At 41.5% G+C, this 12,114-nt stretch overlaps 4 protein-coding genes and 2 non-coding genes across 6 annotated transcripts; 3 read left to right on the top strand and 3 right to left on the bottom strand.

The window, feature by feature from the left end:
• Positions 1-636: 636 nt before the first annotated feature.
• Positions 637-2,828, bottom strand: BYT42DRAFT_586381 (uncharacterized protein). The gene is made up of 3 exons (XM_051570062.1): positions 2,787-2,828; positions 1,035-2,714; positions 637-970 (listed from the first exon to the last, which is right to left on the bottom strand). Exons 2-3 carry the CDS (start codon positions 2,510-2,512, stop codon positions 808-810), a joined length of 1,641 nt encoding a protein of 546 aa, XP_051418998.1. The 5' UTR covers positions 2,513-2,714; positions 2,787-2,828; the 3' UTR covers positions 637-807.
• A 2,818-nt stretch (positions 2,829-5,646) lies between these two features.
• On the top strand, positions 5,647-5,717 carry BYT42DRAFT_t141. Its single transcript has one exon. It is a non-coding gene; the product is annotated as a tRNA-Gly (tRNA).
• A 539-nt stretch (positions 5,718-6,256) lies between these two features.
• Positions 6,257-6,841, bottom strand: BYT42DRAFT_504340 (uncharacterized protein; the record flags this gene model as incomplete). Its single annotated transcript, XM_051564965.1, has 2 exons — positions 6,257-6,418; positions 6,485-6,841. The coding sequence occupies 2 exons, from the start codon at positions 6,839-6,841 to the stop codon at positions 6,257-6,259; spliced, it is 519 nt and encodes a 172-aa protein (XP_051418997.1).
• Positions 6,842-7,422: 581 nt separating this feature from the next.
• BYT42DRAFT_586373 (uncharacterized protein) lies at positions 7,423-8,717 on the top strand. Its single transcript, XM_051570061.1, has 4 exons — positions 7,423-7,605; positions 7,664-8,178; positions 8,247-8,354; positions 8,422-8,717. Exons 1-4 carry the CDS (start codon positions 7,462-7,464, stop codon positions 8,639-8,641), a joined length of 987 nt encoding a protein of 328 aa, XP_051418996.1. The 5' UTR covers positions 7,423-7,461; the 3' UTR covers positions 8,642-8,717.
• A 776-nt stretch (positions 8,718-9,493) lies between these two features.
• On the top strand, positions 9,494-10,236 carry BYT42DRAFT_504477 (HSF-type DNA-binding-domain-containing protein; the record flags this gene model as incomplete). The annotated part of the gene is made up of 2 exons (XM_051564972.1): positions 9,494-9,645; positions 9,882-10,236. The coding sequence occupies 2 exons, from the start codon at positions 9,494-9,496 to the stop codon at positions 10,234-10,236; spliced, it is 507 nt and encodes a 168-aa protein (XP_051418995.1).
• Positions 10,237-11,439: 1,203 nt separating this feature from the next.
• On the bottom strand, positions 11,440-11,513 carry BYT42DRAFT_t135. Its single transcript has one exon. It is a non-coding gene; the product is annotated as a tRNA-Arg (tRNA).
• Positions 11,514-12,114: the final 601 nt, after the last annotated feature.

The raw sequence follows: 12,114 nt of genomic DNA, 5'->3' as shown, positions 1-12,114 counted from the left end.
AGAGATCCGTTCACTCGGATCAGCACCAGGTCCGACGTTGTGTGACATGGTAAAAGCGATGAAGAGATAATAGCAGAAAAAATTTGAAAAAAAAGTTTATGGTGGAAAGCTGGTCCGAAATTGGCGTGCTTTTTATATGAAGGAAAGAATCCAAAACACTTTTCTTTTTCTATGTTATTGTATGCGAACGATAGTAAAACTCACGTGAAAAGGAAAGTCGAAAGTCGAAAGGGGTTCAGTCGACCGCGGGAGACATGCGGATCATCACCAGCTGCGTCGTCCAAATTTCATTCTCCGACCATTTTCTTCTTGCTCCCATACGCATTGTTACAATGATGGATTGCACGTCAGCAAAATCATGCTTGTGGCAAAACCTGTTTAATTGCAATCCTACATAAACTACAAGCAAAGTACCTTTAAAGATGTTTTCTTTATTCTATATAGAAGGTGCAGTGCCTTTGGGTGAATAGTCGAGCCAAAAAAAAGAAAACTTTGGACAGTGATGTCTCAAGTCGTAAAGAAGCAATTGAATTTTCGATTGTGGGGCGGAGAGCCAAAATTACTAAAAAAGAAATATCATGCAAAAAGCGAAGCAGCGGAAACTGATCATAAACCTGGCCAGCTAATGGGGTGCTGGCACGAAAAAAAAAATATACCATTGGCGAGTGCCATTTAGTCGTTTCATTTAAAAAACGAAAGGAATTAAATTAAGTTGTAGGTTAAAAAAGGACAAGTATAAAACGATTGTGAATTAGTAAAAAAGCGGGTAACCATGGGCATTAACTATTATTAAAAGGATATTGGAGTCTAAAGTGTGGAAGCTATTGCACTTGATTCGGTAGAACTCGATGTACGGGCAACAAGTGATTCCAAAGATACTTTGCCGTCCGCGGGAGCTGTTCCGGATGCTCTGCCAACAGCCGATGAATCGACTGAAATACTTTCTAAGGCTGCCGGCAACATACCTAACCTAGATACACGTGCCTATTTTAGTAACTCAAAGGTTCTCTAGCCATCCCTTCACACAGTCGCACCTGCTAAAAAACATCTGCAATTTTAATCGCATACATTCTCTGTAAATGTCTTCCAGGTCACGTTCGCGATAGGCTCCACCACGGATACAACGGATAAAAGAATAGAACTCTAGGACTGACACAACTCGATCACGGCAATATCGATCAATACATGCCCACTCATCAAAATAGGAAATACGAAGCCGATGAGAGAGAATGTCGTCGCGGGTAGCTGGATCCGTCTTGCGACCACATGCTTGACATCCAGAGGAGACGGTATTGAGCGCAAATCGTTCCCAGAGACTGATCGTCGCTTCTTCAAGTGCTTGCTTCTCAGCTTGACTTGTCGCGAATCCTTTGGGACATTCTTCGACAAAGCAAGTCTTGACTAACATGGCGGCCAACAGTTTACGGCTGGTCATCTTCGGATTCGGACCAAATCGCAGACAAGGCTCAATGTCATCGGCTAAACATTGCTTCATAAACCTCAAACTGTGTATTTTACGAAGTGAAACCTCTCCGACCGATTCTACGAATTCTTTGAAATCAGACGGTACTTCTGTAATTTTCGCAGAGTCCGCTCGGTATTCAATGTCTTTTTCATGGAGTATAATCATATCGATTCGTGCTCGGTGGTAAATGTCGTACGATTCAGCTCCTTGAACGGCTTCCGGTGCATCACATCGACGTAAGTGATCGTTTCCATTGTTGTGTTCCATTTCCGTGCGAAGAATCTGCATTTGACGTTGGATTTCACGTAGCTCTTGCTCCGAGTCATTGAGTCGTTGTTGAGTTACTGCATGCATTCGCAGTAATTCGTCCTTTTCCCCTTTTTCAATCAACATCATTTCTTTCGCTTCCTCGAACAGCCGCTGTCCCAGATCTTCCAGTTCGCGTTTCACCGATTCCTTTGACCGTTGAATGGACTCGATCTGACTAATTTCCTCCAGACACTTTTGCTTGAACACCTCCAAATCATGCTGAAGTGATAAGATATCGTTTTCTCTGCGACGTAAGGACGTTTGTAAATGGTTATGTTTTTCATTCAACTCGTGTATCTCCTTTGTCAACGCTTCTTGCTGAAAACATAACTTGGCGATTCGCTCTTTCTTATCTTTGATGTCCGACTGACACGCTGCGTATCCGGCTTGCCATGGCAGGGTTGCTTTGCAAAGGGTACAGTGAACATCATTGCTTGAACCTATGATTTGGTCGCAGGGACATACGGGGAGTGATTCCTTGTGACAAGGAGTAATAGGGCTATTGGTTATCGAGCTGTTATTGCTGGGAGAGTAGGTGCCGCCACTGCTGTCGTCGTCTGCATCTGCGTCTGTATCGCACAAATCCAACTTCTGAACTCGCTTAATTAGCGTTGGTATACTTGCTCGTTGGCGTTGTAAAGCATTGTATTCAACGACCGATTGTAACTGGTTATATAGCGTGGAAAGACTGCTTAATCGCTTTTCTGGTTCTTGCACAATAATCTTTTCACTGTGCATGCTCGTTCATGGATGTATACAATCTTGGTTTCGTGATTGACTTTCTCTGCTTTTGAGGCGGGGGGGGAAGAAGAATTCGAAAGCTCTCTCGATCTTGCGCTGTTACTGTGCACTACTTCAGAGACGTCGAACTGAGGGGAAATAGAAACGCCCCTCTTTTTCACCAGGCTGACTTTTTTTTTGGTGCCAAAAAAAGGGGTGACTAAGTGATACACGCCACGCTTTAGGCTTGAGCGCATGCAGACCAGCTTATCACAATATTCTTATTTCTTACAATATCACCATGTTGGTGAAAGGGTTGTTTGTTGTTTCCAACTGAATAAATCGACATAATTAAAATCTTTGGGAAATTAACGATTTTGTATCTACACTAAGTTATCAGGACCTGTTAAACCTTTTTTTTTATCTTTCAACCATGCCTCGCTGCCCACTTTCACGATAATAGGCGAAACAATAAGCAGCAAATGCCGTTTGCGCCAGTTGTGGTCAAACAGAGCATCGTCGTCTTTCGAATAAAAATGTGAGTAGAGCTCTTTTTGAAGAAAGGTGGTTGATGATACGACTGGCGTTCTTCTGTAGCATCATTCAATTTGTTTTCTTTTGTCAGTTATACTATATATGTCCTTTCATTCTCTTTCAATTTTCAATGAATCGAATAATACATAAGCAGACGTGCTTCGATCTATGAATTCATGCATCAGTGGGGTGACTATTGTTTCATCCATGGAGAATCATATATTTTTGTCTTCTTTCTTCTTTTGATTTTCTCTCTCTCTTTCTGTTTGCTTGATAAACCCTCACTATCATTGTATCAAGATTCCATCCGCATCCATCATCCAGACCATTCTTATCCCGTGTATTTAAATCGACTACCATCCTCAAAAAGGTAAGCGTCGAGTGGTCTACCATCGATTTTGCTCCGGCAAAACAGACTTACCTCTCTTTTTTTTCCATCCTTCTTTTAGCTTCCGGGTTTCTTCGTTTTCTTTTTGCCTGACAAGTTCTGGATACTACAGTTGACTTTCTCTCGCCATCCATCCATCCATCCATCCATCTGGCGAAACCGGATGACGTCAAAGGCCATCGTCGGTGGTGTGCTCTTTTTAATCAGCAACGCTTACGTGCCCTCTTCATGTTCCTCTCCTTTGATTGCTTCTCATCATATGGTATTCGAGCTGTCTTCCCGATTATTGTATTTTTAGTTTATAGTTTGTATTTTATATTTTATATTTCATGTACATATTCTTTTCGCAGTCTTTTCCTCTTTTTTTCCCACAGGGTTTTTTATGAGGTTTTTACTGACGCGACCATTGTTTTTTTATCATCATGTACTTTATTTGTTTTTCTTTCTTTTTATTCGGGGGACTCTCGATATCTGGAATCCAACTCGAAGTTACCGTCACTTATGGCCACGTCAATATTTTTTGCCTGCTCAAGCTGACACCACCGATCCATCGCTTAACTGTCCCTGGAAGCAATTTTATTTTCCGCATCGAAAAGAAGCTTACCTGTGTTCCGTATTCATCTTTTTTTTCCGGTACACCATTTGGTTCAAAGGCAAGTCCAATTTCTTTTCCTTTGCTATGATGTAATGAACGTATACTAATTCAATTTTTTCAATGTCATATAATCCAAGTCATGTCAAGCGATCAATTATTATCGAAAACTCAAATAACAAAGGTAAAATATCTTGACGAAATTTGAATCAATCAAAGAGCTTACTAACTCATTTTTTTTAAATACCCAACATACCCACACATCTTTCTAGATCTATCATAGCCTGGGCGGGATGGAACTGAGGGGGGGAACCAGTGCTGCCCTGCGCGTGTTCAGAAACAAATCACGTTGCAACGTATGCCATAAGGTTGTCATTAATATACCGAAGTTCCGTCAAGAGTTCTTGCCCAGGTTATGCCGTGTATGCGTTAGGCTTTTTGTCTGACGAAAGTCGCTCAATGTAAGGGGGCGGCCTCCGGTGGCAGGCGGCATCCATTGCACAGCGGGTGTACGGCTTGTTATATGAGAGAAAACAAAAAAGATGAAACGTTGCTCCTTAAACTGGACTTTGCACTAAGAAATAAGAGTGGAGTCCTTGGAAATTTTCATACTCAATCATGAGTAACATAACTATCACCAATGTATCTGTTCTGCTTAAATAATAGTACAACTGGCTGATGTTTCATCGCTGTTGAAAGCTAAAGTAACAACCCATCTGCAAAATTGTCAGAAGTTATCTTTGCCATAGATCGGGTGATTGAGTTTTATGCGCTGTAGTGAATATCGGTTTTGCGGAGATGCTATTTTGTTACAGTCAGTTCCAGCAAGCACAGAAGCGAACAAGACCGACGACGCAACTCATCCGACCAGACGCAAAATTTGCTGTCATTGTCTATGAAGACTTTCTTCTTCTACAATGTCACTTGTTATGGTCATTGTATGCATATGAGACCTCATGTAAAATCATGCAGTTCAGCTTGTAAAGGTTTAGATAAATAAAAAGGCAAATGAAGAGTAACCAGGAGCCGTTCATGTTTGATTTACTTTTCAAGGGTACCTGCATTACAATGAGTTTCTTGAAAAACAAAGTCTTCTCTTTTACGATCGTCAACTATCTGGATCGAATTATTTTTATTATATATGGTTCAGACTCCACTGTCCTTTCCAGATCACAAAGCTGTGTTCTTAATTAAAGCATACGGCGTTTGCATCATGCCACGCGACCGACACTGTGAAAAGAAATACTGTCTCTGAAGACGACCATTTAAGCGACAACTAGAAATTCATATAATCGTCAGGCATCTGGAGCGCGCGAATTGCGAATCACGGACTCAAATCTTTTGCGGGTGCAGAGTGGGCGGTGCCGGGTCGGACAAAATAACGGGCGGGGCGGAAGAATCCTGGGAACACAAGCGCGTAAAGACGCCCATCCTGAAAATGTCGCTTTCATACTTCATACCATCGCCTAACGAGTACGTGGAATACATTGAAATGTGCAGATACCGCTCCAGGTCAATCGGGCGCATTTTATAGCAAAACATAAATCGTTTTGCAGCGACAAATGCGCATTTTCGATACCGGCTAAATGTTTAACCGGACTTGCGGAGATATTTGAAATACCGAATTTGGTCGGAAAAGCGCAAATAGTTCAATGGTAGAATTTCAGCCTTCCAAGCTGAAGGTCGGGGTTCGATTCCCCGTTTGCGCAAGCCTTTTGTCGGTTGTAGCGATGATTTCTCGCGTTTTTTTTTTTTGGAAGCAAAGAGTAATCGGAGGGGCTTTTGTATTGGTAGACTAGCAGGACATTGTGAATGAACTGGCAATGCCTTTTTGGAGCAGCAAATAGCCTCTGTAGTGAATGATTTGCAAGACGAATCAGATCCCGTCAGTTTGACGCGCATCTGGGAGAAAGTGTTAGTGGACCCTAAATATTACTCGCCCCACTCTTCTCAGTACCAAGGGTGGTTTTGTAAAATGTCCTGGTAGTTGGCGGACCCACAGACCCTTGTGCTGAGAAAATCTATGGTTTGCAGGAAGATTTTGGACTTTTCGATCTCTATCAGTTCCTTCCATTTCTGCGGTCCTATAACTAAATGGCCCTGGTTACACGGTAGCCGATTAAAGGCATCGTAGAAACTTGCACCAGCTTATTTTTTCTTGCCTCTATCTCTTCTTACTATATTAATAGTATTTACAAGATATTGCTAACTCGTATTCATAAAACTGTAATGGCATGACACACGAATATTAGTCGTAATTGCCAGGAACAATTCGTCGGCAACCGTACTGAGATATTCCAAGGTTACAGTCTTTGGTGTTGCTGCAGCAACGAATGCAGAAGATGTTGGAATCGGGTTCCACCACATTGACCCAGAACTTGTGATTATTGCATGTTCCTCCAATTATATCCTGATAGAAAGAAAAGCGTTTGTTCTCATTTAGACTTATGCCAGAGGATATATGAAAAGTAAATACCTTTTGATCATATTGACCACCACCGTCTGATGCAGATAGTTTATATTTGGAGCGATCTATGCGGCCTGTCACTTGGGAATATGTTGAAGTTTTTTGGAAATGGGCAGATACTATAAAACCAGCAGGAAATTGGTGGGCACCATCCACCATGCCACTCTGAGTACAAAACGGCACTCCGTCCTTTTCTGTCTTCGCCACATCTGATCCCGGTTTGGGAGGTAGAAATGAGCAAAAGCGAGATTCAGATTCAACGAGAATATTGTAACCCTTGACTTGCTGATTTCCTTGAGCGCCAAATGAAGACTGAGCCAAAAAAAATAAAACAGCAAAACTGAGTATACATCGTAAAAGCAGCATCATTTAAGATCGCCGCTGATCAATCGTCATTGCCACTCTTATATGCTATCGACGAAATGCATATATTGGTTCGCGAAGCAAAAATTTACCTTTTATGATCTCATGCCTTTATGCATTTTTCACATCGCGTTTGATGCGTTTTCAATCAGTCGAGAAGTAAATCAATGAACATATTTACATCCCCTCCCGACGGATCAACTCGATTTCTCTCATTGCTATGTGTAAGGCCATTTTTCTTTAAAAAATTTCTGAAGTGTTTCTGATCTTCTTTTCGCACCTTGGCAACATAGTTCTACGACTCCATGTGTCACTGGAAAGATATGTTTAGTTTTTGCCCAGCATGCATCCGTAGGTTTAATCGAGAATCCACACATTGATAACCTTTATAATGTATATCAAAGTGTACTTGACGAAATTGCAGCGCAATTGTCGGCAAACGCTTCGCATGGGAAAAATTCATCGCATGCGTATTTGACAGGTGGGAAACTTTTCTGAGATTTCTGCAGAGTAAGAAAATATGAATGACTAAAGGCAAATGGAAAATTAAAGCCGCGACGGACCGTAAATATAGGCATGAAGTGTCCACTTTCGCTCAGTCTCTACTGCTCGATTGTAGGAAAATGAAAGCGTATGTTGTAAACCAATGGCTCAAGGGCCCCGAAGACTTGACTTTGTCGACCAATGTTCCAGTTCCAGAGCCAAAGGAAGGCGAACTTCAAATCCAAGTCAAAGCCGTTGGGCTCAACTTTTTCGACACACTCATGGTACGTTGCCTTGCCGTGGCCAACCATTTCAGAAAGTTAATATCTCTCCACTTTGTAGATCCAGGGACGTTATCAGATCAAACCCCCTTTTCCTTTCATTCCAGGTGGCGAATTTGCTGGAATTGTTTTAAAGTCTACTGTTGCGGATTTCAAAGCTGGTGATCGTGTGTTTGGTTCTGCAGCCTCATTCGCAGAAGTCATCACAGCTCCATATCGCAACGTCCTGCCCATGCCGAGTTCCTTTACGTTTGAACAAGCAGCCGGTCTGTACATCACTTATCCTACGAGTTATGCGGGGCTCGTTCTGCGCGCCAATCTTAAAGCTGGAGAGTACTGCTTAATTCACGCTGCTGCTGGCGGGGTTGGGATTGCCGCCGTGCAAATCGCAAAAGCGCTTGGTGCCACAGTCATTGCAACGGCAGGATCGAAGGAGAAGCTGGAAGTTGCGAAAAAATTTGGCGCAGACTTTGCTATTAATTATCGGGATGAGAATTGGACCGCCCAAGTAAAAAAAGTGACAAATGGCCATGGTGCCGACGTGGTTTACGATCCTGTAGGGTTAATAGAAGAAAGGTAAGCAAATGCGAGTCATTGTAATCGGATAGGGTATCGTGTTTCATGATGCTCATTTTAGTCTTTAGTACAAAATGCACTGCATGGAATGGGCGACTTCTGGTCATCGGATTTGCTAAAGGTCAAATTGAGAAACTACCGTTGAATCGGTTGTTACTGAAGAATATCTCGGCTGTGTAAGTGGTTCATGATCGGTGATACTGAATTTGCGCCATAATACCGACGCGGCTAACTTACCATTAGCGGCCTTCATTGGGGAGCATATACCAAAAACGAACCGGAGCGCATCCCTGAAGTATGGAAAGCGCTATTTGATCTATTCGAATCGGGAAAGTTAAACCCGGCACTATACGAGAACATTTATTCTCTAGCCACACTGCCCAGAGGCCTTGAAGCAATCAATGCGAGGGAATCTTATGCAAAAGTAGTTGCAAGATTCGACCAACATGATAGCAAGATATAGATATGAAATTTTTAATAAATTTGTTGATACTCGGGCGCTGTGCTTGAAAGGAATAAAGAGAACGTTTTCCTTTTTATTTTTATGCTCAGGCTTTTGTGTGTGGTGTTGTAAATTGACGGAGTCATTTTAGGAATTTAGAAGAGTTGGACTGGGGTTACACAAACCGATTGCTTTGAGTAACATCTCCTGTTTTGCTTTGCAAAAATATCTGAAGCTTGCTGTAAGCAAGTCTTTTACATTCTCTCATGCTAACCCGGCTGTATCATAATTATAATCAAGGAACTGGTACTAGAAAATGGGTATTACAAGCTGGATATTATTAAAGCTAAATTCATGAACGATCAAGCGGAGTTTCTGGATGTATTCGAACAAGCTTTTCCTGAGATTCCATTGTGACTCGATATTTATATGACACAAATTGCTCAAGGCAAGCTTTTTGATTGAACAGCGAGCTCATTTGTCTTTCACTTTTTTTTCCCTGATTTTTTTTTTGTTCCGCTCGGCTTTATCCCTTGACGCCTCCCCACATTATAAAAAATCCCATTCTTTTCGAAAATTTAATGGAACCGCACCGGCGATCGTTTCCGAGTGATTCTGTCCCTTGCAACTATTCTATGCTCGATCTCGTCTCGCCATCCGTCCGTCCATCGTTTTCCACCATGTCGCAATCACCCCCTTTACCACAGACATATGCACGACACCTAACAGTAGAGTCACCTACTACCCAGCAACCAAAATCTGCGCACAGCAATACTTTTGTGCACAAACTTTACTAGTGAGTCGCCTATCGACAGATTTCTTATTTTTTGGCGATGATCTGATCCTTGTTTTTCAATTGGCTTTTTTCATAGTATGGTGTTAGATAGTCAATATCAACATCTGATAGCGTGGAATTATACCGGATCCTCGTTTATTGTATGCAACATCATGGAATTTTCACGAGATGTTCTACCGAAACATTTTAAGCACAACAATTTCTCGAGTTTCGTTAGGCAATTAAACATGTAAGTTTTTTTTTTTCTAGTTTTTTTTTTTTTTTTTTTTTTTTTTTTTTTCCAAGTTCGGCCGACGGGCTACCACCGTCTACTATAATCTCCCCTTTTTTTTGCCTCTTCGTCTGTCTTGTTATTGTATGTATTCAATCATTACCTGTCATTGTTTTCCCCCCTTTCAAATGCTCCAAGATAAATCAGAAAATGTGTATCATGATCATTCATTGACAGTGGTACTTTTGTACCAGGTATGGTTTTCATAAAGTCAACAAATCACCACGCGGGCACCGGACATTAGCAGAAAATCAGATCTGGGAGTTTTCTCATCCCAAATTCCTACGGGATCGCGACGATCTTCTCAATGATATCAAGCGCAAGTCGTTAGAATCAGATAACTCACGACGAGAAGGAGGCGAGATCAACGGACATGTGGCAATGATTCAAATGTCACAAACCAATATGATGCAGCAAATTGCTCACCTCTTTGAAAACTTCAATGAGGTTGTCAAGGAGTTGACGGAAATGAAGCGAAAACAAGAAATTCAACAACAGATGCTGAAGGACATGATGCAACATATATCTCAGCAAAATGGCGGTAAGTAGTCAGCTGTATTTTCATCGTTTGCCATTCTGTTACGCAGTCATGATCTCTAACTGTAACTCATCAAAATTGGAAAAGGTCAATTGCCGTTACAGTTCAGAAGTGAATATTATGAACAATTTCGACAACCGGGACAAGAACGAGCGCCGCCTTCGATATTCGTGACTTCTCATGATCAACAAGCCAATTCGTCTTCAAATACATCACAGAACATAGTCCCACAGTTTTACCATTGCCCGCCTCGTCCCTCTCTCAGTATTCAGACAGGCCATACTGCTCTCTCATCTTCCACTACGCCAAACAATTCTTTATCGCTCACTCCCGTAGGAGGCAGTTCAAACTACGGCAACAGACTACCCCCAAGTCCAAGCCCGAGTATGATGGTTTCTGATGATGATAGTTCATTATATTCGCCACATTTGCCACATACGCCTCGCCATTCGTTATCCCAGTCGACGTCGTCCATTACCACAGAAGCTCTAGATCCGTCCAGCCCACAGCCTTCGTCTTCAACAAATAACACTGCATCTTCTTGCCCTCAGTTCTCTTTTGTGAATACTCTCAACCCGCCCTCCCACAGATAACAGCAAATCGTTATACATATTCAAACCGAAAAATGTCGCCTTCATTTAAATTTTTCATTTTCTCTTCCACTTAGATTCTATTACATTCCACATCTTTCATGTTTTCTTCATGAATACCGCGGGATGTATATCATGTATTCATGTATTATGTTTCTACTGATTATTGTACTACTGTAAAATATTTTATACGCATGCTGGATGTCACCGAATACATATTCCCTTGATGTGTCTCTCTTTGTGCTTGCATTTGCATCCTTGAACTTGAATCTCAATTCACTCCTTTTCCTGCTGATATGTAGCGTGTTTAAATTTCCTTCTCCTCCATTGACTCTACAACGCTTACATCATCTTCGCTTCTGCCTCCATTACAGCTTTATTTTCGTCCGAACTTCTTCTACCAATGCTAGCTAGGCGAGCAATAAGCTGCCGCTGATGCGCATTCAATATCCCCCAAAATAAAAGAGAACATCCTCCATTTTCAACGAAAATAAATGCAACCGACAGTCGGCGTGTACCCATACAATTGATAAGGCATAATAAAAAAAAGATATTCACGATCGATTATCACTTTTCATGATGTTTTCGCCAATTGCGACATCAGCAAAAAAATAACAAAAAATGTACCCGCGACGGGGGTCGAACCCGCAACCCTTAGATTAGAAGTCTAAAGCGATATCCAATTTCGCCACGCGGGCACAATTAGCGGAGAAGTATTGATGTTTTTGATAGTGCAAAAAATAAAGTCACGTGACGCGTCGGCGGTTGAAATCCTTCCAACCTGGAAGTGACTTTTTGAACAAGCCTCGAAAATCTCCGATTTATAGAAATAAGCAGTTTTCGAGGTGAAGGATATAAGTTTCACGTTAAATTTTGAGTGCCATTTCATAATAATCTCGCAAAAGCCTTTATTCTTCTAGGGCCTTACTAGTCAAGCTTCAAGTAAAGCACTGCATTATCTTCATTGGTTTTTGTTCAGTTGGATAGACTGTAGGTTCATGTCTTCATACTGAAAGTAATCATCGTTGCTATCAGGATGAGACGTATATGGCTTCTTCTTCTTTGCTCCAGTAGCTTATATATAGGATGTCTCTATTTTGGATTCCAAGGGGGTATGGTTTCTTAGTAGAAAAAGTGAATATGAGCTGTATATTTCTTGACGCCAGCTTGGTCCATATGAATGCTTGGTCCAGTTCGTAACAGTCATTAGTTATATAGCTTTACATACTTGATGCGGAGACACTGTTATTCGAATAGATGAGAACTAAGGTATAATCGTTTTATTAGTAATAGAGCGGA

This window comes from Radiomyces spectabilis, assembly GCF_025331425.1.
Source record: "Radiomyces spectabilis strain NRRL 2753 chromosome Unknown BYT42scaffold_15, whole genome shotgun sequence".
NCBI classification, from domain to species: domain Eukaryota; kingdom Fungi; phylum Mucoromycota; class Mucoromycetes; order Mucorales; family Radiomycetaceae; genus Radiomyces; species Radiomyces spectabilis.
Note: the sequence above shows the minus strand (reverse complement) of the source record. Positions and strands in the feature narration are given on the sequence as shown.